This window comes from Anopheles aquasalis, chromosome 2 (genome assembly GCF_943734665.1).
Source record: "Anopheles aquasalis chromosome 2, idAnoAquaMG_Q_19, whole genome shotgun sequence".
Taxonomy (NCBI): domain Eukaryota; kingdom Metazoa; phylum Arthropoda; class Insecta; order Diptera; family Culicidae; genus Anopheles; species Anopheles aquasalis.
In genome coordinates, this window is record NC_064877.1 from 26,122,501 (window position 1) to 26,147,500 (window position 25,000).

At 48.1% G+C, this 25,000-nt stretch overlaps 7 protein-coding genes and 1 non-coding gene across 11 annotated transcripts in view; 2 read left to right on the forward strand and 6 right to left on the reverse strand.

Annotated features, from left to right (window-relative positions):
* The window catches only part of LOC126569693 (lipase 3-like), a 7,193-nt gene extending 4,588 nt beyond the window's left edge, over positions 1 to 2,605 (reverse strand). The window contains exon 1 of the mRNA XM_050226953.1: positions 1,253 to 2,605. Coding sequence (XP_050082910.1) covers positions 1,253 to 1,672 — 420 coding nt within the window. The 5' untranslated portion in view covers positions 1,673 to 2,605. The remainder of the gene's footprint in view (positions 1 to 1,252) is intronic.
* Positions 2,606 to 2,830: 225 nt separating this feature from the next.
* Positions 2,831 to 2,994, reverse strand: LOC126573655 (U1 spliceosomal RNA). The gene has a single exon (XR_007608139.1). It is a non-coding gene; the product is annotated as a U1 spliceosomal RNA (small nuclear RNA).
* Positions 2,995 to 3,506: 512 nt separating this feature from the next.
* On the reverse strand, positions 3,507 to 4,794 carry LOC126581530 (histone deacetylase complex subunit SAP30 homolog). The gene is made up of 3 exons (XM_050245245.1): positions 4,324 to 4,794; positions 4,043 to 4,258; positions 3,507 to 3,954 (listed from the first exon to the last, which is right to left on the reverse strand). The coding sequence occupies exons 1-3, from the start codon at positions 4,504 to 4,506 to the stop codon at positions 3,826 to 3,828; spliced, it is 528 nt and encodes a 175-aa protein (XP_050101202.1). The 5' UTR covers positions 4,507 to 4,794; the 3' UTR covers positions 3,507 to 3,825.
* Positions 4,795 to 4,982: 188 nt separating this feature from the next.
* On the forward strand, positions 4,983 to 8,601 carry LOC126571477 (DNA repair protein complementing XP-C cells homolog). Its single transcript, XM_050230008.1, has 4 exons — positions 4,983 to 5,296; positions 5,442 to 7,884; positions 7,977 to 8,145; positions 8,248 to 8,601. Exons 1-4 carry the CDS (start codon positions 5,070 to 5,072, stop codon positions 8,538 to 8,540), a joined length of 3,132 nt encoding a protein of 1,043 aa, XP_050085965.1. The 5' UTR covers positions 4,983 to 5,069; the 3' UTR covers positions 8,541 to 8,601.
* A 61-nt stretch (positions 8,602 to 8,662) lies between these two features.
* LOC126571481 (probable cytochrome P450 28d1) lies at positions 8,663 to 9,474 on the reverse strand. The gene is given in 2 exon segments (XM_050230016.1): positions 8,663 to 8,801; positions 8,803 to 9,474. Coding segments are annotated over 2 exon segments (537 nt in total). The 5' UTR covers positions 9,201 to 9,474.
* A 305-nt stretch (positions 9,475 to 9,779) lies between these two features.
* Positions 9,780 to 16,167, reverse strand: LOC126571483 (probable cytochrome P450 28a5). Its single transcript, XM_050230018.1, has 9 exons — positions 15,932 to 16,167; positions 15,588 to 15,834; positions 14,887 to 15,514; positions 14,399 to 14,810; positions 14,029 to 14,030; positions 11,581 to 11,737; positions 11,189 to 11,432; positions 10,993 to 11,100; positions 9,780 to 10,922 (listed from the first exon to the last, which is right to left on the reverse strand). The coding sequence occupies exons 1-9, from the start codon at positions 16,114 to 16,116 to the stop codon at positions 9,948 to 9,950; spliced, it is 2,958 nt and encodes a 985-aa protein (XP_050085975.1). The 5' UTR covers positions 16,117 to 16,167; the 3' UTR covers positions 9,780 to 9,947.
* Positions 16,168 to 17,161: 994 nt separating this feature from the next.
* LOC126571476 (DNA repair protein complementing XP-C cells homolog) lies at positions 17,162 to 22,857 on the reverse strand. The gene is made up of 5 exons (XM_050230007.1): positions 22,591 to 22,857; positions 21,125 to 21,402; positions 18,410 to 21,050; positions 17,700 to 18,333; positions 17,162 to 17,603 (listed from the first exon to the last, which is right to left on the reverse strand). Exons 2-5 carry the CDS (start codon positions 21,382 to 21,384, stop codon positions 17,314 to 17,316), a joined length of 3,825 nt encoding a protein of 1,274 aa, XP_050085964.1. The 5' UTR covers positions 21,385 to 21,402; positions 22,591 to 22,857; the 3' UTR covers positions 17,162 to 17,313.
* LOC126571479 (USP6 N-terminal-like protein) overlaps positions 21,581 to 25,000 on the forward strand; it is a 7,653-nt gene continuing 4,233 nt past the window's right edge. For 3 of the 4 annotated variants that reach the window (XM_050230010.1, XM_050230013.1, XM_050230014.1), the window contains exons 1-2: positions 21,581 to 21,822; positions 24,522 to 25,000. The exon at positions 24,522 to 25,000 is cut by the window's right edge and continues 700 nt beyond it. In XM_050230010.1, coding sequence (XP_050085967.1) covers positions 24,744 to 25,000 — 257 coding nt within the window. In that variant the 5' untranslated portion in view covers positions 21,581 to 21,822; positions 24,522 to 24,743. Of the gene's footprint in view, positions 21,823 to 21,947; positions 22,017 to 24,521 lie in introns of those variants that run through there. The other variant, XM_050230012.1, reaches the window with a different exon arrangement.

The following is a 25,000-nucleotide window of genomic DNA, read 5'->3' on the forward strand; positions in this document are numbered from 1 at the left end:
TAGCACCACGACTGTCGGTTACCGATGCTTTGCCGCGAAGGAGGGTCGATAGCTGTATAGTGGCTATCTTGCCCTACCAGCTACCACGGATGAACAAATTCCCGGCGTTTGGTCCGCCTCGCCCGTAGATCTCCGCTAATTTCATCCACCATTTAGCGAATGGACCGTGGATAGGCCGGTGGTCGAGCCCATTTTTCGTTACAGGGCTGTGCGCGGACTCTCTGGTCCGTCTGGTGATTATTAGAGCAATTAAATTAGTCTCCCCGGATACCGGCCTGGAAGTGGTGAGAAACTGGGAACTGAGCCACTGCGGCCAGCCAGCGACTTGTTTAGCAAATTGGATTAGGATAGCAACTGGCGAAACGCGGCGTCTGGATTACCGTTACACGGTCTCACGGCACACTACGGTCTACGCCTTCGAAGTGAAAACCGTTGGTGGCGCCTTTTGGTTATGCAGCTACAGTGGCGTGGATTTGCTCCGGAGCAGCAGCAGTGGTAAGCTGCATTATCTGGAACCGGCAATGAATCACGGTTACGCCACTCTGGAAGAATCACGAGGCCTGTTGTACTCCGGTGACCTATGGACTTTCGACGCGTTCTGAATGTAATGGCAAGCTGGTAAACAAGTGATAAGCCAGGCCGGGTTTTTACGCAGGATGTCGCTTAAAAAAGATTGCATCAAAGACGGCTCAGCTTACAGCATCCACCACTACAATCGGTGACTAGCTAGGAGTCACTCCTAGCTTTCTGCGCGTGATAATGCTTGAGTCGTGTTGAACAGAGTAACCAATGATTTTAAAATGCCACGAGACAGTTAATTGGGTCAAATAGTTTCCAACAAAAACCCATACAAACGAACGAAGGTATTTAGATAAAATCAACAATCAAAATGGTCAACTGAATTAAGTGTTGATAACTAATTGATTTCGTCAGTTGGAGTTGGAGTATAAGAAGAATGTTGCTTCAGCTCAAAGTATAAAAAAAATACCTTCGTTAATAAGTACGAACGCCTTGGAGATACAAATTGAAAAGTAAGGACTCCTAACTAAAACCACAAAGAGAAGCTTCTCATAGAACGCTCTCTACGATACTCAGGACTAACTGTAGAAGTTTTCAAATTCCCAATGATAGGCTGATTGCAGCTATTGCTCATGTGGCATTTAGTGTGCCAAGCATAGTTTCACATCCAAGCTACCTTCGCCAAAGACATCTGCACCTCCCGAACGTTTAAATATCCTTTCGTTCCACTTACCGTGCTGAGATCCGTATCGGGATTGTACGGGATGGCCGGTTCCTTGGGGCGCAACCAGACGAACGGATTCCAGAAAGGCAGGTGCGTTGGTGGAGCCCGCGTGCCCTGTGTGGTCGGGTTTTCGGCGAACGGTTGTACCGTTTGCTGGGTGGTCGATTCCGATTGTTGCGATGCTCCGCTACCGATACCATTCGCCGTTACCGCAGCAGGCCCCGCCGCCGCAACTGTGGGTGGTTCGGTGCCACGACCTTGTCGCTGATCGTACGCATCACCGAGAAAGTTTTGCGCCGAAGTCGCCGTCGTCATTAGCTGCGAGAGCAAATTGTCGAACAACCCTTGCCCTGCGCTCGGTCTCGCCACCAGCGATAGGATGAGTAGGAGCACCACACTTTTACACCTTGGCCACCGTAATAATGTCATCTTGTTTGTTTCTTGCCTGGCACGATAAGCGTGGGAACTGGCACCTCTCGCGCCGCGCGATTGCAACGCCTGAGAAACTGGTTCGATCACACGGAAGCAGCACGACGACAATCGCTTCAACACTTGAGCCTCCACCAGCAGTCACGACGACGCGCCACAAACGGAGATGCGACCAGAAACGGACGATGAGTCACAGCCGACGACCGTCTTCTTTGCGGTCACGAAAGTGTGTCAGTCAACTCGTCGTGCACTGTGCGCCGTGATGGGGGACAGTTCGGGTAACTACTGACGCTCGCAATCCATTCAGAACGCGCATTTATACCCGGAACCGACCGGTTGGGATCGATCACTTCGTAGGCCGCTTATCGATAACGCCGCGACCCGGGACGGGACAAAGGTTCTTCGCGCGCACCGCGACTCGGTCACCGATCGCACGCAGTTGAACGAGCAGCTCTTGTCGAAGGAGTTAACACTTGCACAGCGGCGGAAACAAAGTAACCACAGGACCCAGCAGCCACGCACCTCTCCCTCTGACCGCTGCGGCCACAGTTTTATTGCGATCTATCTGCCATGCACCAAAACGGACGGTGATCGCATACGAGAGTTCCGTGATGTACGCCGCTCACAGACGACTGACCGATTCCGACGCTGTGTGGTTTATGAGGAACTTTCTTTTCTTCCAAGCTCGCCTCCGGTTGAACTCGATCCACTTCCAAATGTGTTTCGTCGTACTTTGTACACCACTGCTGGAACCCTCTCGTTGCCGTCGCGATGCCTGCTGCGATGCGTTTTTATGATGCGCTTTTGGCGTGGCGAGATCAGACACTCGCCGGCAGCAGCCAGCAGCTGCGGGACGAACAAACAAGCACACGAGCAGAAGGAGCAGCTACGAGAAACGCGTCCGCGATGGTTCGAGAGCAAACGGATAGTAAACATCGAGAGCGGCGGGAGCACACGGACTTTTTTCTTGGAAACTGTTCCTTCTCTCTTGGCGTGTACGATTCGCTCTCTTTGTCTCTTCGCAAGAGAGAAACGTTCCAGCGAGAGAGTGCGATTTTCAGACACCCTATGGAAGGGACCAGATGGTAGAACATCCTTAAACAGTGTTAACCAATTCTAAGAATGTTCTGGAACACAGCATTTTGTGTTTGATTAAGATCGGGATGTGCGCGGACGCACTTCCCGGCTACCAAAAATTGCGCACACGAGTTATCCACATGAGGGATAATCGCAGGGGTCAACCCCGCCGAAGTGCAATGGCAAGGCCTCGCCCTGGGGGAACCGCCTTGATGATCACGGTAACCCCTGTGCCAGGTAAGTATGCTGAAGCGTGGCCCGGCCCGGGAAGCCCATGTCGCGCCTTCATGCACCGCATGCGATGTATAACGTTTTCACCCGTTCTTACCCGTCGGCGCGAGGCAGAGAGCAACAACAAACGAGATGAAGATGGAGAGCGAAAGAACAGCCAAACAAACTCTCAGCTGTCAACGATGCCGGCCGCTGATGCGCGTTGTTCTACAGCAGCCACAGAGGAAAACTTTCTCTCTATTCCAACAGAGGCCCTCCCGGGAGGTTTTCCTTTTCAAAACCATTCACCAAGTGATAGGTAATCATAGAGCGTAGATTCACTGGAGCACACGATAGGAAACGCAAATGCATCGAAAGGAATGGCCACTCTCTTTTCGGATTGTTTCACATCATTCAAAACCCGCAGGGGCTCAAGGTGGAATGATTTCTAGAAACACCACTAACTCACAAAACACCACTATTTCCGGTTAACAGTGTGTGTCATCGCGGGTCATACGTAGAAAATAATAAGTCTCTTTAGTTTTAATTATTCGCAGCATGTATTCACTATGTTGCTTAATTTTGTTTGATTTGCACTTTTACACCGTCCCGGCACGGGGCACAGCGAACGATTTCGGAGGACATATCAACAAAAACTAAAAGTGAGTTCAGTAAAATCTTAAACTAAATACCTCAATCACTGCAGCCTGCAGCTGCTGGTCGGAAGCAGCGAATCGATGTCGAATACGAGTCCGTACTCGGAAGGTAGTACAAAAACGATTGAGTAAAAAACATTCAAACGCACATTAAACAAACACCGGACGAGACACGGTTCTACGGGTTCAGCAGGCTAAATGCTACGGTGTTCAGGTGGCTTCCGCACTGACGCTGTTCTTTTGGTCCAGCTTGTTCGAGTTCGACTTTACCATGTAGATGAAGTAAGTGAGAATTTCCTTCTCCTTAATTGGGATCGTCTTGAAATGCTTCATGATTGTCTGCGAGAAGAGAGCACACACCGAAAAATTGTGATCATTAGCATACGGAGTAGAGAGGCAAGATTTGCTGGTGAAAGCAAGAACGTACCTCCGATAATTGCGCTTTGTTGATTCCGGGACGCGTAGACACTTTGTAGAAGCGTTTGTAGCGACGCAGTGTGTTCACCTGCAGCTGATACAGGTCCACCTCGGGCAGATCGGTATCCGTCTCGTTGCTATCGTCCTCCGAGTCTCGGCGGCGTCGCTTCGTGCGAGCGCACTGTATCCGTGCTTTGTGGAAATCGCAAATATAAATGTGGCGTGCCTGGAAATCAATTGAGATGATATTCAAGTTCACAACTCATAAGGCGGACAATGGGGCGGACTTACGTGGCTGTCGATGCTGAGCTTTAACCTTCGCTGGGTAACCGTTTTCTGGATGCGTTTACTGTAGGACGCGTTCCCCGCTTGCTTCCGACACCGCTCACCATCATCCAGGAGGCAGCAGGTTGCCTGATCGGCTGGCCCTCGGGAGTCTTCCTCCCCGGTGCTGAACCCGTTGTTGGTCATCATTGAAACGATCGTAGGGATGGTTTTCCCTTGGAACCACGCAAATCCGGTCCTCCCCTCTCCCGTGGTTCACCGGAGAAACGGAACAGAAACGGGAGTTGGCGTTGGCGTTTTCTATTGTCCGCGTGATTTGCGGCTTTCCTCTTCCTACACGAGCTTCTTCTTATCAACCAAGCACACAGTTTCAACACTTCAGAAGTCGGCCACACAAGAAAACAGTATTTCCGTACGGAATATTTGTCCTACAACCGGATTTTCTGCGAGCTTGATGTTTATGGGTAAAAATCTACGTTTTCATCGAGGCTTCAACCACCACCACACAACCACCACAGCAATACCCAAGTAGGCCTTGTAAACTGTTGAATCGGTTATGGCGTAATCGGTTGGAATTTTTGAGAATCGCTGGCCAGGTCCACAGGTTTTGTTTACGTTCCGCGACTTCGTGTACAGGCGGGAAACGCGGGTGTTTCGTTCGTGTTTCGTCCTCGCGGTGGTGTTTCTGTAGAAAAGCACGTTTCGTAAATGCGTTGCTATTTGTAAAACCCCAGGAAACAACTTAACTAACCATGAGTGAATCGTACATGTCGGAAAGCGAGGAAGAAGATGCCGGTGGTGATTTCTCGGCCAGCGAAGACGAGTGGTTGCCGGAAAAATCTACTGGTGGCAAAAAAATAATCCAACAACCGGGAAACAACGATGATTCCGATACCGATAGTGAGGACTCGCTTGCCGAGGAACCTTTTTCTAAAAAGAGCCAAAAACGCCCAGGGACGGCTTCCACGAGGCGCAAAAGGTGAGTTAGTGGGAGGCGAAACACGTTCTTCTGTTCTTCTGCTTCGTGCTTGGGACTGTGACCTTGAGTTAAGATGGATTCGCTTGATACCCCTTTTTTACCTGAGTTGCGGTCTAATTTATGCTCTATTTTTTTGTGTTTAAAGCGCTGGAACCGCAGGAGCCAATACCTCAAAGACAAACACTCCAGGGTCGAAGCGCGCGGTTACCAAGCGACCGGGAGATGAATCCGAAAGCAGTGGCGATGAGTACCTGGTTGATCCAACAAAGCTGGACTTTAATTCAAAGTTTTTCGATAAATTGGCACCGGCCCCAACACCCCTGGCCAATCTGAAGACGGCTCCACAGTTAGTCGGCACCGTTGGTCATCTGTCGGACAGTTCCGAGTCCGAATGTGAGGACCGGGCGGAGCAACGTAAAACGGATCAGCCACCAGCTAATGGCGAAAGTGGAGGTGGGAAACAGTTGATTGCGAAAATCAATCAAATGTCGCAGGCGTACGCGAATTTTCAGGATTTTACAAACACACTGGAAATGGCCAAAAACCACCTAAAATCCGTGACGGCTCAAGCGAATCAGACGCAATCGACAGATCAAGGATCGGCTGGTACCGCGATCGATGTCTCCAACTTGCTAGCTTTGGGTGAAGCGAATGTTAATCTCGAAGAGGTAAAGCAAACGGCGGCAGCTGGCAAACGGAAGAAAGCTCCAACGAAAGGAAAAAACAGTAAAAAACCGATCGATTCGGATTCCGATTGGGAGGAGGTAGAGGAGCAAGAACAGACGAGTACTCCATCAGCCACTCCACAATCGGTGCAAATTACAGTCGCTCCGGAGGCGGGTACTGCCCAACGGAAGCGTAAATGCACCGAAGTGGACGTGGAGGTTTGCATCAAGCGTATGATCAATCGGGATAAACGTGACGCACAGCTCGTGCTGCACAAAATGACGATCATCATGGGCATAGCACACGGTAACTACACCAACAGTGTGCTAAACGATCCAACGCTCCTGGCAATCGGAACCGCCCTAATACCGTCGGAACGTTGCTACCCGAAAGGGCCAACGGATGTAGATTATTTCCGGCAAATCATGACGTTTTTCCGAGAGATTATTACACTGAAAAGTACGCGATCATTCAGTCGGCCCTGGAAGCGGCTATCATTGCAGGAAACGCTCCGTTTGCAGCTTCTCTCGCAGATGGCAAACTGTAAGCGAGATTACGTGCTGATGTTCATCATACTGCTTCGATCGATTGGCATCCACTGTAGGATGGTAGTGTCGCTGCAGGTGGCACCAAAGAGCGTTCCCAGTGCGGAGCTACTGAAAGTATCTGCGACCAAAGGCGGCAAGAAGGTGAAGGTATCGGAGAAAACAAAAGATACCATCGCAAAGGAGCACGATTACGAACCGCCAAAAAAATCCACCTCGAGTCGTAAACGTAAAGCAGCCACAGTGACCATACCACAGCTCGACGGGGCCGATGAAGTATCGACGAGAGGCAGGCAGTCCAGCTCTAAAGGACGCACCAAACAGCAAACACGTGGTAGCCAAAAGGAAGCAGCCATTTCCATTCCGACAGATAACGGAATTTCTCCAAGAAAAACTCGTGCTAAACGATTGGAGGAAACTCAACGTAAGCATGATCCCTCCAATGTTACCAAAACGTTAAAGGCACCTTCGAAATCATCCTCAGTTGCAACACCACTATCAACACAAGGCAGCGAACCCTCTAGTTCAAAGATGGTGCGAAGGGATTATGCTAAAACCCCGCCCAGTCATGCACTAGGCATTGCACCAACGGAACCTTCGAAAAGTATTGCGAAAGTAAACCAATCCGCTATCGTAAAAGAAGCAAAACGACCCCAGCCCATACCTCAGCCCTCGCCTGCGCCGAAAATTGTAAAGATCGAACGGTTCAGCGCTAAAACGAGAGGAGCACTCGATCGTTGTGTGCTATCTACGGACGATGAGCATACGCCGGAACCATCGGGAACGAACAAGAAGGGTTCGAAAGCAGTTAACATGTGGGTAGAGGCTTATTCCGAAGTTGGAAAACGCTGGGTTTCAATTAATGTACTGTCCGGTGCATTGCCGAGTCCCAAACAGATCGCTGACGAGCTTAGCTCGAAACCTATGCTATACGTATTCGCGTGGAATAATGACGGGTCCATTAAGGATGTGACGGCACGATACTCTTCCGAGGCCGTGTCCGTCCAGCAGAAGTTGCGCATAATGCAACAGTGGATAGACGATACGTTGCTCCAGTTCCGCCCAGAACGTACTGCGCGCGATATTGCTGAAGATCGCGAACTAAACGGCATTCTCGAGTCACGGCCACTACCGAAAACGATTGCCGAGTACAAATGCCATCCGAACTTTGCTCTCAAGCGTCACCTGCTTAAGTTCGAAGCCATCTATCCACCGGATGCACCGACTCTCGGTTTCACGTCGAACAAAGAACCGGTGTACGCGCGGGAGTGCGTGCATACCCTGCATTCCCGGGAAATCTGGCTCAAGCAGGCACGCACTGTGAAGCTGTACGAAACGCCGTACAAAGTCGTAGCCGGTCGACCAAAGTACGATAGGGTGAGTGTTCCTGTTCCTAGTAAACTGCCAGACTAGTTCGTGCTTCTATTGCATTTCTTTAGCAATCAATTTTTCCCCGCTTTGCTTCACAGTCCTCTGGCCAGATGTTACCCTCACAACCGGTGGAACTGTTTGGTATGTGGCAGACAGAAGAATACGACCCACCGACGGCAGAGGACGGCATTGTGCCACGGAATGCGTATGGCAACGTGGAGCTCTTCAAACCCTGCATGCTGCCAAAGAAAACGGTTCATCTACGATGTACGTAAAGGGAACGACCGATAGACACTGAACGCGGTATTGAAACTGCTTTATTAATGTGTTTTTTACTTTATTTTTATTGCTCGCTCTTTCGGCGCACAGTGCCCGCTTTGAATAGGATTTGCAAGAAACTGAGTATCGACTGTGCACAGGCCGTCACTGGTTTCGACTTTCACGGTGGCAGCAGTCATCCGGTATACGATGGGTTTGTGGTATGCGAAGAATACCGCGATCTGGTTGTCGATGCATGGCATGAGGAGCAGGCAGCGGAGGAGCAACGGGCCCGCGAGAAGTACGAAAAGCGCGTGTACGGAAACTGGAAGCGATTGATCAAGGGTTTACTGATACGTCAGAAGTTGCAACACAAGTACAATTTCGACAACCTTAGCACGTAGAACGGCGCAACGCAGAGTGAGTGTTTTCATCGAAAGCTTTCGGAATAGATTTTGTTCATTCAGTTCCTTTTTGTTAATGTTTGCGCTGGCACCAATTCATTACCTCATTTCGTGTTCAAACACTACAGGAAAACCCTACCGGTTCCAAATAAATTGTTGTGTTCTGCTGCCGAATCATAAACGTGAATCAGAATGGGTTTATACCAGATACTTCCGTTGGGAATTAATATGAATTGCGAAGGGTCCATCTCGAACGGTCTTTGTCTTTCGGCTCACCGTGATCTGGAAATTCTCGATAATCTCTACGATTGACCGCTTCACCTGTGTCTGAGCGAATCGCATGCCAAGACACATCCGTGGTCCATCACCGAAAGGAAAGTAAACGCCACGCTCACGGTACGCTTTGCTGCCACCGTTAGCGGGCGAAAAGCGTTCCGGATTATAGCGATACGGATCCTCGTAGTATGTGCGATCGTAGTTGATCGAATAGTATGGCAGAACAACTATCGTTCCCTTCTTAACTGGAATCCTGTGATCCTTTGGTCCAACCAGCGCTGTATCGGCAGATGTCGGTAATCTGCTTACGATCCTGCAGCTGCAACAGATGGTCCAGGTAGTCGGTACGATTAATTTTATTATCCCGACGAAACCGGATCGCATCGCGCATGATCCGTAGATACAAGATCATGCTCACGTATGTGCTACAAAACAGTCACAGTTGCAGTTGAGTCGGATTCTATTGATAGACTGCATGTGATTGCTGCAAGGAACTTCCAGCTTGGCACTCGACTGCAATTCAAATTGATTGCATCGTTTAGTGCAATTTAGAGTCCTACCAGCTATCTCGAAGCGTCCCCCGAGCAACATTCCGTGTCGAGGCTAGGTGTATGGACTTAAGGTAGACGGAACGAGATGCTAACATTTATATTACTTGAATGTGTGAACCAAATAGTGCTTTTAGAAATGGAAAAGTAAAAAACATTATTATGCAATCTTATGATTACTGGAAAATCTTTTCATCTTATAATTTCTTCAACAGTAGCTGTCGTGAGATGAACATTATTGTGTTTATCCCTTGCTGATTTTTGCATCACATGCTGCTGCCCTTGGACATAGATAAAAAGGCCCATGGGTAATTGAAACCATCAGTTACACCTAATTTATTATTAAACAGCAGCAAGGATAGTATAAAACACAACCGTCACTTGTCTTTGGCAAGTAATTGTTAAACAGCCACATTTACAAAAACTGTCATAATTGAGACTATAATTGTTTTGCAAGATTTTTATTTGATGCTGCAGATGCGTATACAATTGGAATTTATAGAAGCTAGTGGAGCAAATGTGCCTTATAGCGTTCATTGTTAAAAAAAAGTTGCTCGAGTTACAACTAAGGCAGAGACCCTCTTCAAGCGATTGGTTTGAAATCCAGCCAGATGCTACCTTTCGGGAACAACATAAACAGTTCCGAGTCCATCTCGAACGGTTCCTTTGTCTTTCGGCTCACCGTGATCTGGAAATTCTCGATAATCTCTACGATTGCTCGCTTCACCTGTGCCTGAGCGAATCGCATCCCGAGACACATCCGTGGTCCATCACCGAAAGGAAAGTAAACGCCACGTTCACGGTACGCTTTGCTGCCACCGTTAGCGGGCGAAAAGCGTTCCGGATTATAGCGATAGGGATCCTCGTAGTACTTGGGATCAAAGCTGATCGAATAGTATGGCAACGTTACGGTGGTACCTTTTTTAACTACAATTTTGCGATCCTTTGGCCCAACCAGCGTTGTGTCGGCAGTGCACCGCTTCGACAAAACCGAAATGATGGGGTGCATGCGCAACGATTCACAAATGACCTCCTCGAGCAGAACCATCTCCATGAGATTCTCGAACGACAGGCCTCCCTCCTTGCTCTGTCTCACCGTGCGAATCTCCGCTCGCAATGCTTCCTGCACGTCGCGGTTCGTGGCCAGATCGTACAGACAGTAGGTTAACAACATGCTTGAGGTTTCGAAACCATCGGCAAAGAATGATACACCGTGGCCAGCGATGTCGATGTCGGTAATCTGCTTACGATCCTGCAGCTGCAACAGATGGTCCAGATAGTCGGTGCGATTGATATTGTTCTCCTTTCGATAGCGGATCGCGTCGCGCATGATGCGTATGAAAAATTCCTCCGCATCCCTCGGAATGAAAGTAAACTTGTAGAACCGCTTCACGGACGGGACGAATGTGGTCAACAGCAGGACCAGCTGGGCGACCAGGTTGAAGTTCATGATGCGTTTGCCCATCGCACGGATCTCGGGGTTTTCCTTCACAAACGATTGCGCGTCGATAGCGAAGATGCAGCTGGCCACAACGTCGGTGGTGTATTTAGTCATGAGCTAGTATTAAGAAGTATCCAATTAGTACAAGTATTGTCGCTTCATGTTGCAGATGTTGATGAATAAAAACCTCTTTCGCGTCCAAAGAAGCCACTCCTCCGTTACCAGCCGCTTGCGTCTTCACGTACTTGTTCATCCTTTCGCAAACCTCATCCATCAGGTGTACTAATGCTTTAATCTATTTCAAAGGAACGGAATAAGTGTTATCGGAATGGAACTAGTTACGTTAAGAGGATCGTAGCTGAACCATAACGTTCAGTACTTACTCGATTGTTGGTAAAGGCTGGAGTGATCTCCGCTCGGCGGGTTTTCCATTTCTCTCCGCTCAAGCTGAACGGATTCCGTGCCAGCAGTGGATCGGATTTCTCGTCCACCGTGTCCGAAAAATCATTATCGGCAAATTTTTGGAAACCCTTGCTGAGAACTTCCTTGATGAGATCGGGATCTCTGACCATCAGCTGAGGCGTGCGCACGCTGTAGTATCCGACAACGGGTTCATCTTTGTAGTCGCTGTGGAATAGGGGACAGAAACCAATTACCCATGGTTGGTTTGAAAGGCCACCGTGTTCGCTGGATCACTGTCCACTGTTAACATTAACGGATCCATTGGTTAAACAGTACATCCAGTTTGACCACAAAAAACACTGAGCCCACTCACTTGTAGATTTGATCGTAGTTGTACAACATGTGACGCTTTTTGCTGAGCAAAAACGGCAAGTTACCAAAGAGCAGCTTCGGTTTCGGACCACGCACACCATATTTTTCCCAATAACCGAACTCCCACGTTAAGAACAGATACACGACGGCCAACAGCCCTGCCACGATGGCCAGTAGGGTAAAGATCATGGTTTTTACTGCTCCTCTAGGCGAATAACTTCCGATTGGTCCGATCGCTTGGGACACACTGAAAGCGAGATAAAGAGCCAGCCAGATAGGAGGCCAATGCGCAATCAGTGCCAATTTCAAATGAGCAACTAGTGTTGGAATCTCGCGTACAGCTTCTATTCTGGGCATAGTGATAACATTGTGCCGCACGCTCAAATACTGCTGAACAGCCTGACATTCGTATTGTATTCTTTATTGGGAATTTTTTTTTTGGTAATTGCTGCCCTCTCCTGTTCAACATTGGCCAAGGTCATATTCATAAGCAACATGCGCTCTCAGCAATTAACAGGTTCAGTACAACAGTTTTGAAATATAGTGGCGCTATTGGTGGCGTTATGATTTGAATATTGGACAATACATTAACGTGCTTAGGCAATGTTTTTTTAACCAGTTTTCCAAAATATCTTCTACCATCTACTATTTTACTATCGATCATTTGTTTCGGCCTGCTCATAGACATTTAAAAAATAGAACGCATCGAAACAGTTGAATGAAATGATTAGACGGTGCTGATCCATAGTGATCATTACATCAGCGGGTAGTGTTGCAATAGTGTTTGCTTAGTTTTGTGAGTGACTTGCTTATTCTCGGTATCGATTACAATTCTCAGAAGCTTCACCAGTTTGCTGCATCACCGTACCGTCCAGTTTGATGTAGTTATATTCAATTGAAGTCAATTGACACCGAATGGACGGTGGATGCACAGCCAATCTTTTGTATGTTGCATTAGGCTGTGTACTCGTTTGCTTACAAGGGACATGGGATGATACACACATCGTATCCTTGTATGTTTTACTGTACTGTTACTTCAGAAGTGCAAGCATCCATGGACATTGTTGCTGATCAAGTTTATAAAGTTGTAACCCATCCGTTTGATCTTCTGTTGTTTCATTCGCGCTGCAATTGGTAGAATGCAAATGTAATTAACTATCTTCAAACTCGATCGAAACATTGCTTCGCTTTGTTTGTTTGTTTCGAGCAACCGAATCTATCTCCTTGAAAGCGGATCACTGCTTCTTGATATCGATGAATCAATCACGGATCGCGCGTATCTTATCTAGCACAGAGATTTGTTTCCCTTCGTAGGCCACCTCCCTTCCATCTGCTGGAACATCAACAGGAAGCGCCCTGTCCACAATCCAGGTTCTTCGCTAAACAGAAAAAGTATATTTCCATGCGGTATGGCTTCGTATCAGCGGTTAGGCGATTGAAATTGAGCTGAACGGATCGTTGAAGAACTGTTTATCACAATATACGCATCGCAACTACAAAACACCGGATTGGTATATTTCCAGAAACGTTTTTTATTCGATTCATTATGCAGCTGTACCTCTTTGAGACCTTCTGTGCCGGCGGTATTCAAATCTAGAATCACACTGATACAGGGTTGGTTCAAAGATTGCTAAATTTTGCCTTCATTGTGATTTTGAACTTGAGGTCAGAATGACATAAGCATTTTAAATAATCTCAGCTACAGCATTATCAATTGACTCCCCTGCATTACGCGATAGTATTAGTTTCAGCTTCATCTGAATCCGTTTCACGACCAAGGCCATTTTTATAAAACGTACACACATGTGCCCCTTTTGGCCGGTCAGGCCATACATTTGAAGGTCAATGCTCTTTTGGAGTGGAGCAACGTGAAGCAGGAGCCAAAATGGCTTAGTTCTATTTATGTTTGGCAAATTCCGGAGGAAAGTTTATTCAAATTCGGGGAGTGAAAGATGATTTGTGCTATGGCCTCTATTCTCTTCTTCGTTGTGCTGAAATGTAAACAGCATGATCATTCCGGTTCGATCATTTGTTGATATTAATAGCAGATGGAGCAGATGGAGCAGAATGGTGCTACACATGAGACCGTGGTTTGCGCTGCTTTATATGAAACATATGGTCACTAAACTGCTTCCAAACACAACCAATCATAAAAATGTGAAATTAAAGACGATCGAGGAACAGCATGTTTATCCAACGAGAGTATCACAAGGGTTGAAACGAAGAATAAAGCGCAAAATCGAGATCATGTAAATGATGTTACTGGTGTACCAGCGTGTTTTGTAAACTAAAATAATCATAACACGTTACGTGCAACTGTAGAAACTATCGAACATACTACTTCATAATCATCCTGATGGGAGCTATACCCTCATTCTGCTGTATCATCGTTGCCGTAATGTGTGCTGCCGTTATGTGAGGTACAATTGAACTCAATTGATGCCAAAACCACTGGAACGTGACACAGCATAGTTTGAAGAAATGGGACAATTTATATTGCATTTGGTAACTGAACGCATTATGACAGAAATAATCAGCTGATAGGAATATGCTACACAGAAGACTGGTACTTCAGAGGAAAGGCGTAGAATATATCGAAGAGTGCGAATTTAGTTTGTTTGGTTGATATTTTATTAGTACCTTGTGTCATACGCTTTAAAATTTGAATGCACTTACTGAACGTCCAGTAATTTCGGCATTATTGTAGTGGTTATCTTGCTCACTGTTATAAACTGTTTACACTACCGATATCTTATCACTCGAGTACACTGCTCTTCGCGTGCAAACCCCGTTATGCAGTGATTGGTTTGTAATCTAACCAAAGTCCATTCAGTGGACACACGATAAACGCTTTCGGGTCTAGCTTGATCGGATTTTCGGTTTTCCGATTGACCGACACCTCGAACTTGGTGATGATTTCGAACAGACCACGTTTCACCTGCATCTGTGCGAACCGCATGCCCAAACACTGGCGTGGCCCATCACCGAATGGTATGAAGCATCCTTTCTCGCGGAACGGCTTAATGCCACCGGTTTCGGGCGAGAAGCGGTCGGGATTGTAGCGTTCTGGTTCTTCGAAGCTATCCGGATCCCGATGCAACGACCAAACGGGTATCATTACGGGCATGCCACGCTCCACCGACACCTTCTTTCCATTGTATAGCTCCAGTTCCGTCGGATTCGTGCACACCTTCGACAGGAAGGCGGCTGGAGGCCAAAGGCGCAGTGATTCTGGCAATTTCAAAGAACAGAACAATGAGTGAACTGTGGAAATTCCTAATTACCCCGATTAGCTAGAATATCTTACCGTTCAGCACTTGATCGAGATACGGCAACTCGAGGAGTGTTTCATAATCCACCGAACCCTTTTCATTGCGAGCGGCCAACAGTTCGACGCGCAGTTTCGTCTGTACGTCCGGGTTACGGGCCAGCTCGTAAAGTGCAAAACTCATTCCCAGGCTCGATGTCTCAAAACCGTCCACGAAAAAAGACACACCGTGGGCGGCCATGTCCAGAGTGTCGAGGTGCTTTTTCGACCTTAAGCCTATTAGATAGTCGAGGTAATCGGCGCGCTGTACATTGTTCTTCTCGCGATAAGCCACAGCATCTTCCATCAGCTGCGTGAAGAATCGCTCGACGTGTTTTGGGACGAACGAAATTGGCATCAGTTTCTTCAGTGCCGGTACGAAACCCAGCACTAAAAACATCAACACGACTTGAAAGTTCGGTTCCATCAGCTTTCGGCCCATTTCACGAATTTCGGCTTTATCACTGGTGAACGATTGTGCATCTGCCGCAAAGATACAGCTCGAGACCACGTCGGTCGTATACTTGGCACACAGTTCACGTGTTTCAATCGGTTGATTCTTATTATCATTAATAAACTTATCGGCGCGAAGTGCAACATCCTCGATCAGCGGGAAGAGAGACTTCATCTGTAAAGGAAATCATGAAATATTTATCAATCAATAGTACTGGTACACCGTTCAATCGGAAACAAGGACGTACCCGCGATGTAGTGAAGGCTGGTGTGACTTCTGCACGTTTCTGTTTCCACTCCTCGCCCTTCAGCATGAAGGGATTACGCCCAAAGATGGGATCACTCTCCTTGTTGATCGAGTCGGCGAATTCGTTATCTTGGAAGTTCTTAAAGTCTTTTATCAGCACATCTTTCACCATCGATGGGTTCAACACCATAATCGTTGGCTGACGTCCATTGAACACACCGATAAAATTTCCACGCGTTCGGAATTTACTGAAATCAAGCGGCGATAGTGGGCATTAGTAATCTTTTTAACTCACCGTCCGCTACCGGTAGGTTTTGAAGCCTTCCATCTCCATTGACTACTTACTTGTAAATCTCCTCAATTTCTTCGACGAATGATCGATGGCGCAGAATGAAGCTAGGAAAGTTACCCAGCAGCAGCCTTGGCGCAGGGCCAGGTACTCCACGCTTCCTCCAGTAGTTATTGTACCAGGAAAGGTACACGTAAATTAACGTGACTGCACTCACGACGAGCGTAACGGTAAGAAACATTGTGCAACGTTCCGATGTCCGCTTGGATTGAGAACCGGCACCAAACTGAGCAAGCGGTGTCCGATTTCCCGGTTTAGTATCAGCTCAGCCCGTGGTCCCCGTTCCGATACCGGCACAATGTGTGCGTAAACGCGCCTCCATCGTGTTTGTAACGACGGCAGCGTGTATTACACACCGCACCCATTCCAACATCTGCATCAAAATTTCGGCACGTCGATGAAGTTGCGTTTGTGCGAACATTGGGCGGTGGCATTTATGAATCTCTGGCCGCACCGTCATTGAGTTAAATCAACATTGACCAAAAAGGCTATCTTAATATGTTTGCCGTTAGGGAACCACGACTGCTGGTCTTATCAACAAGCATGATTCACTTATCCATCTGATTGTAACTGTTATCGTTGGGTCTAAAAAAGGCTATCTAGAAGTTAGGGTAAGTAATGATTCCGCAGACGCTTTAACATTATCACAGGCCTTGCCAGGCTAAACCAAAACAACTGCATCTAGAAGAACATTTCAATACTACGAATTCAATACTTATTGCTTTCTAAAGATCGCTGAATGCCAACATGTATAAACCATACCAATGCTCGTAGGTTGTACTGTGTACTTTACTGAAATATGTGGAGCATATGAATTGTGGAATGATGCCGTTCCTTTCCGTTGGAATGATTCTAGCAATTTTGTACGACAGATAAGCGAGCGCACGGCTAGCTTATGGTATGCGCAGATCCAAAATCCAGTCCTAACATTGTGAAATAATTTTATGACTAGCACTTTTGAGCAGCAGGCTGAGAGGCAGAAGGGACACAGATTCGATACCTTGAGGAGTGCCATCGCTTTTGTTGTTTCCTTCGCACTGAGTGAAAAACTGTATGATGCTTAAGAGACTCTTATTCAATTCGTTTGTGACCATAATCAATATAAATCTCTATCTCACTTTTAAGCTATTGGATATTATCAATAAGATAAAAAATATGTTCTTTACATGTTTCGAAATCATGGAATAGTCTAGGGTAAAAAGAAAACTTCATAAGTTTATTCCCAATCCAATACACATACTAAATAATCGAAATATACACCAAATGTTAATACAATCAAATACTAAAATATTTAAAACAAATCGAGCTCTGCGCATTAAACGGCGCTTACAAAATATATCCGCTCAATCAACTACTTGCTATCAGCCGCGATCCTTCTCTATGCTAGGTTGTCGAAATTGTACTTGTTCTGTAGCTTCCGGCGTACCAGAAGCCCCTTGATCAGCCGCTTCCAGTTACCGTAAACCCGTTTCTCCAGCTTCTCTTGCTCGCGACGTTCCTCTTCTTCCATGTCCTTGTACCACTCTTCGACCGCTTTCTCAGCAAACTCCTCGCAAACGACGAACCCATCGTACACAGGTACAACGCGCATCTTGGCCATATCGAAACCCGTCAAAGCCGGAGCGCAGTCGATCTGTAGCCGCTTGCAAACTTTGTTCAATCCCGGTACTGTAGATGTTTCGTTAGATTAATGGAAGAGAAACAAAATCAGTGAGTAAAATCAAACATGGACACCGTAGATTGTGGTCATGTATAAATACGTACACTTCAGATGAACCGTTCCCTTAGGTAGCATTTTTTCCGTGAAAAGCTCCACGTTACCGTATTCGTTTCGGGGTACAACACCATTCTCGGCCGTCGGTGGATCGTACTCGTCCGTTTGCCAGTGGCCGAATAGGTCACACGGTTGATCCTTGAGCCAGTTGTTGTTCGGTCTATCGTACTTCCAGCATTTGACCACTTTGTAGGCCGTTTCGAAGGCTCTCACGACGCGCCCCTGCTTGTACCACTTTTCGCGGGTTTGCAGTGTGTGCACGCATTCCCGCGGATATATTGCTTCCGAGCGGATAAAGCCAAGCGGCTGCGGTTCCTGCGGGTACAGAGCTTCGAATTTGAGCAGATGGCGTCGCAGAGCGTAGAGCGGATGATTCTTCAGTTCGCCTATTGTCTTCGGCAGTGGTTTATCTGCATCCAACTTGTTCAGCTCATTGTCTTCCGCAACGTCACGTTCCGTTTTCGGACCTATAAAGGGTGCCAAAGTCCGATCGAGCCAGGGTTGCTCTGCGCGAAGCATACGGCAGGCAGTGTTCCAGTTTTGTACATATCGTGCTGTCACATCCTTCAGATATCCTTCATTGTCCCAGGCAAACACATACGAGATTGGATTCGGTGCGATTCGCTGCCAAGATAAGAAAAATCGCAGATTAGAAGAATTAGTACACATCCGAGTTCATCTGTTCCGTTCCAATTCTTACCACTATGTAATCCTTGCAGTCAGCTCTGCCACTAAAGGTATCGAAGGTGATCCACCGTTGCGCCTTTTCACAGTAAAACTCAATCCAAAGATCGATCTTGTCCTTGTTTGCGCTCGAATGGTCGCCCGTTTTGCTTCGTCGTGGATTGTGCGATTTTTTGGCCTTTGTTGGGGCGGTCGCTAGCCCAGGGCTCTTCTTCGGTTTACGATTCGATGCTGCTCCTGTCGGCATCTCAAAATCACTATCATCATCCGTTTCATCATAGGCGGGTTTAGGCTTTTTGGTGTTGGTTCTATTTCTCACTGTGGCCTGTTTCCGAGATGTTGTTGCAATTGAACCGTTCAGCTTTCGTCCACCGAGTTCTGCATCGCTTTCGGACGACGAAGAAAGGACTTTCCGGTCTATGGATTTGTTGTGAACCATTTTCTCCACCATAACAACAGGAATCTTCTGATCGAGCACAGTACAGTGAGAGTTTTCTTTTTCGGGTTGCGATGGCTTCTTTTCTACCTTGTCGATCACTGCTGCATCACCATCATTAGCTGATGGTGACTTTAGACGTTTTGTGACGGCTTTCCGCTTTACCTTGGGCTCCTCCGTATTCATCTTCGTCGTCTTGGACACCGTCTGACTTGGCTGCACGGTGTTGGATCGTGTTTTCCTCTGTGTTGCTTTCGGGGCTGTAGCTGGTTCAAGGGAATCTTTATCGGCCGGGAATAGCTTACGTTTACGTGCAGCCGCCGATTGGCCAGCTGCTTCGGAGCTATTTGCTGGTTTTGCACCTGAGGTAGTTTTAGGTGTGTTTGATTTTCGCATCGCAAATGGAGACGTCCCGGGAGATGCCACCGAGGCTACCTGTGCTATTGCCGCCGATTTTGAGCGATGAGAACGTCGAAGGGACTTTACTTCGGCCTTCCCGGGGATGGCATCATCTCCACCGTCCAGCTGCGGTATGTTAAGCGTTGTTAACGCCTTTCGAGATGATCTTTTCATTGGAACTGTGTCTTTTTCGGGCATTATCTTACTACCTCGAGGTGAACGTCTGGGAACGGCAGCGTTTTCCTTTCTGGCTGTGATGGACGGTTCATCCACCGTCGGTTTGGCAATCTCTGGCGCTTCAGGTACGTTGTGGTGATGATCATCTTGCTTCACAATACTATGTGAGGTTAATTGTTTGTTTGATTTGATTTGTACAATTTTCGGTTTGGGTGAAAGTTTAGCTTCCTTTTTTTCCAGATTTTCTTTGATCTGACGCTCGGACATGGGGCAGAGCTCACTCATTGGGGGCCGCTTTGAGGGCACAACTGCTGACAGAACCAGTCGAGCTTGGGCTCCGGCGGATCGTAGACAGGCTAAAAATAACAATATGTAGTCGCGACAACACTGCACCTTACGTGTAAACAGTGCTAGAGCCAACATGGAGCTTACGGTGCATCCCGTCCGGGGTGCAAGCAGTTCATGCGACTGCAGTGTGAATTCCGCCTTGAACCAACGGTACAAATTTTGCATCCTTTTTTCGTCCCACTTTACCTTCGATGGCAATGCTTGATCCTGCATGACCGAAAGCAACAGACCGCGTACGCGATCACTATCGACGGTACGGTTCAACCGTTGACCTATAGCAACCGCAACGACCACACTACTCTTGTGATAGTTTAATCGATTCGTTCGCTTCACCTTATTGATTTGTCGTTTAATGTACAGCTCCATCTCGAGTTCCTCTCTACGTTTTCTGCGGCTCTGAGCATTGTCCAGCTCAATAGTAACCTGTAATGCACCGTCCTTGTTCTCTGCCACGGCCGAACTCTCTTCGGTTTTCTGCTCCCTGGTATCTCCACCATTGTCCACCTCTTCCCAATCCGAATCAGAGCTAGCATCGGCCGGTGCCGGAACTTGACCGGGCCGGCTACCACCGTCCGTTGCTTCACCCTGGGCCAGTAGGCAGGAAATGCTGTCCTTCCGCTCTTGCTCCTGCCGTTGCTGCTCTGAAGGCGTCTGTGAGGGTTTATTCGTCGTCGACCGTTTCTCCGGCTCTTGTCGCTGCTGGTAGCTTCGCAGCAACCGCTTTGCTTCCTCCACCTTCGCCGTAAATTGATCGAGATTGTTAAAATTCATAAAATCACCGGACCGCTGGTTGATGTGGCTGATCAACTCGTCCGCGGCTTGCTTCGGTATCGAGGCTGGCAGTAGGCCCGCACCGGCATCATCCTCACCGTCAGAGCTGTCGGATAGTCGCATGCCGGCGTTCACGTCGAAATGTGGTACGGCCGACGGTTTCGAAGTTCCAACCTCCGGCAGGTTACTGCTCGCTGTTCCGGGTGCTTCTTCTTTTTTATCGAAGAACGTCGACCCGAGATCGAGCTTTTCCGGGTCTACCAAATGATCGTCGCCGCTACTGCTGCCGGAATCGTCCTCCTCCTGCTTATCCTGCGCTACAGCATTCACCATCGATTTTCGCTGGAACTGACATTTTTGCAAAATGTCCGACACGCTGCTGTTGAGCGGTGGCTTAACCGGGCACACTTCCTTCAATAAATCTTTTTTGTACTGCTGGTACAGCCGGTCCCGTAGTCCGGGTGAAAGACGTTTCTTTTTGCCCGCCCCGGACCCCGATTGGCGCGATGCGGTACCGGTGGCCGATCTAGAACATAAAGGGAAGAGGATTACATCAACGCAAGAGAACCGATTCTGTCCATTCCGACGGTGGAAAGTTACCTTTTGCGGGAAGTAGTATTCTGCTGTTGTTTGCCTTTTTTCTTTGGACTCTCTTCAAAGTCCTCCAGATCGCTCTCGTCCTCGGTAACGGAGTCATCATCGTCCTCCTCCCCATCCTCCTCATCGGAACTGCCTGCAGTGCCGCGCTTTTTGCCACCCTTTTTGGCGGACTTCTTCGTCGGTAACCACTCGTCTTCGCTGGCCGAAAAATCGCCGTCCTCCTCCTCACTCTCGGTCAGCACTTCCTCTTCTTCGCTCATATCAACAAAACAGTGAAACTAAGGAATAATTAAAGTAAAAAAGAACGTAACAACACTTGCAAGATCCGACCAAACGCACAGGAATATTCAGGACGACGCGGAACACGCGGAATGCGCGCCCAAATAGTGACAGCAGTTTGACAGCTCAGTGCTGTCAGTGCGAGTTGGGTTTGGCCAGTGGGGTTTGGTCGCGAAACGCACCGAAAAAGGGGTAAACGGCGCGGGGACAGCGCGCGTGTGAAACTTGTGGAAGGCGATTGTGATGCCGTGCTCGTCGCGATGCTGAATTCGAATCCGAGTTTGCTGTGATAACGCGAAGCTTTCATCCCGAGTGCGCCCCGGATGGTTCCAAGGACGGAAGCTGCATCCCGTGGTGTGTGCGTCCGATAAAGAAACGACGCAGCTGCCCCCTTTTTCTGGACTGGTTACAGGCGAGAGGTAAGCGGAAATGAAGTGATTCTCGCCAACCACCGAGCTGAGGTAGTAGCTCAGTAACATGATCTCACACAACACCAGCCCGTTCCAAGTGAAAACATGATTGTTCGTTGTCTTTCGGAGGTGCAGTGAGACGCGCGATTTTCTAGTGTGGTGGCGCAACACGGGCCGAACGACGGAAAGGTCGAAATCAACGGGTGAGGGTGGAAGACAAAGTGGTAATCCGTGTGGTAATCGCTAATGCAGCGCGGATACGTGATTCGATTGTGACCTGCTGGTGTTTTGCATAACCGGATGTTCGATGGTTCGATGAAATGAAAGTGAAAGATGACGCGGAGTCGCCAGTGGGAAGGGGGGGGGGGGGGGGGGAGGGGATATGCACTGCACGACCACAAATCATCTGTTTCCGCATTCTTCGTTCCCCCCGTTTCACAAGCGACGACCGCTTACCGCGTTCTTGGTAAATGAGCATGGAATCTGTTCTGATAAGATAAACATTCCTCGCGACGCTACCCCGTGGCCCGTGGAACTCCGCGGTACACGCTAATGCGCAGGTGGCCTTTGCGCGGCCGTGTGTCGCGTGTGCGTTCGCGGTATGTGTGCACTATCAACAAACGTGAAGCGACAACGAACGGTGTCGTCGGGTTAATAACAACAGAATCAGGTGCAGCGTGGGTTTAGTGGCCGGCCTTGTAGCCGCAGACGCCATACAGGCAGGCTCAAGACCGGATACAGCTCAACGTATAGCCGGCATGTTTGTTTGCTGCTTACCAACCAATCCGCTGGCTACGCACAATCCATCGATTGGTTCTTCTTCGAGCCGGTACCTAGCCCGAGGTGGCCGACGTGGCTCCGTCTCCTCTTGATCGGTATTTATGGCCACAAAAAACGTTAAGCGATGCGGAAAGCAGCTGCTGCAGAGTGGTCTCGGTTCGGTCCCGCCGATGATGGGAAAAATAATCTACTTTCACGCACGCAGTACCTTGAAAATGGCTACCTTCACGCGTGTTGTACCTTCGTCCTAGGACCTTCAACAGTGCTTCTTCAGCCATCAGCAGCCACCAAAGGCACCCGCTTGAACCATCATCAAAATGTGACTCAATGGTTACTGTGTCCCGCAGCGAAATGAACGGCACACTAACCGTTTGATTTTATGTCGATTCGGAACAAAACAGTTTATCGATTGACCTCGGCGTTCATATAAATAGATCATCGTGGTATACTGTAACCTGTGAATGATTTCGTTGATTTTATGGTCTCGTCGGAGAACGCAGAAATAATCCTAATTCCTTCGGTACAGCTTTAGCTTCAAATGCTCTGAAGCGGCGCGCTAGTTTCCACGGTTACCGTAAACCGTTGCTTCAGCACAGGTGTTTGCTTTGTTTCGGTTTTTGCCGATTGCAGTCAAGGTTACTGCATGATTTACCGGCCAACGTCCACGCCAACGGGGCACGGCCACCGATGTAGCCATATCGAATGGACCGAGGAAACCGAAAAGATAAAAAAAAACTGATGAACAGACCGCAAAGAAAGAGGGGTGGGCAAACGTGTGAATGCTGTTTGGGCTTCAGCTCTCACGCTCCGGTGAGCCGCCGAAGCGCTTGCCAAAACATTGAACGTGCGACTCGCGAAATTCCCAACATCCAACTCGTGGCGGGATCTCCCCTCACGAGGCCGGACTAACGAAAGTGCCGCTCGTGATGCTCCATTTGTTGATAGATGCGGAAGCATCGCCGCAACATAATACTCTGCTGGCCTAGTGCCAATTTGGACCGGGAGCATAGCTAAACGACACATCAACCGGTGTCTTGAGCCAGTATAGCATGAACTGGCGCCTGGCTATTTTCATGAGCAAACTAGCAGTTGGCTCACCGGGAGGGATCCAACTTTAGTCAGGGCGGTAGTGCAATACATAATTGCATATTGGTGGACCACTTGGATGTGCGTGCTTGCAAATGCAATGAAAAAGAAGGAATGGATGGGGAATCGTAAGAAAGGTCAGCGATGAGAGCGCGCGTAGGATCACGTAACGAGACCGCGGCGTGTTCGGCGATGGTGCTGCAGATGAGTTGTTTGTCCGGGAAGACTAATTATTTACGCCCCTTGCACGGGGTAAACGCCGTCTTGACCTAATGAATAATGAATGATTTTTCCGACTGAGAGCGCACTGAAGCGGTTTTGGTTTGCCGGCCGGTGGAGCCGTTGCTGTTGGGTTGGTCTACTATTCCTTTGTCTTCGGTGCGGAGGAAGCTCCCTTTATGTTATTCAACACTGGTGGTTACTTCACTAAAGCAAAGCCTACAATAGGATTACTTTTTGGAACAAAAGTACGTTTGAAATGTTGGTTGCAAAGTAACTTTACTAATGGATTTAATGTCGTCTAATTCGAATATAAGTATGACACACTGGGGATTCCCCATCAGCTGCTACTCGGAAATTCGTTGGGCTTTTTTTTTCGTTAAAAGATCGGAAGAAAGCTTATAGAACACACTGATGACTAATCAACGTGTTGTGGAACGAGTGGTGATATTAGCGTTTGTCTAGTCGTGATTGCTTCATCAACTGCCTCCTAACCATTATCAAGATTTATGTACTTGAGATTCCATTGTCTGTGAAAGAATTTATTTAAACCAGAAATTGAAAATATTAATTGTTCTAATGGTAGTAGTTAGTTCTAATGGTAGTTTTCTCGTTTTTCTCAGGATTCACAATTTAAAGGCTACCTGGTTTGAGCTCTCAGAGTTGGTGGCCAGTTCGCAAGCGTGTGGCGAAGTGGAGGCGCCCTGTAAATGGAAAAATGTACGTGCGTGCGATGCTAAAGCTGTCGGGACACGCAACATCAACCACATCTCAAACTATACACCCAGCAAGTGAAATAATTCCAATAACAGTGGCAACAGCAACACCGCCACAACCGTCCGTCCATGACCAGGTACGATCGGTACGGAGTGTCGAGCGAAGCCCAGCAGAAACCATCGGCACCATTGGCCACGCTAAACGGCGGTGGTGTCGGCACGGTAACCAAGACAACGACGACGATGACTGACGAGGAGGCGATGCTGTTGGAGCGTGCGAACGCCGAGCGCGAGGAAATCTTCCAGCGCTACGACCGAGGGCGGGACAACTCCAATATCGATTCCTGGGAGGATCCCCTGTTCGAGGTGTACACACAAGCCGATCG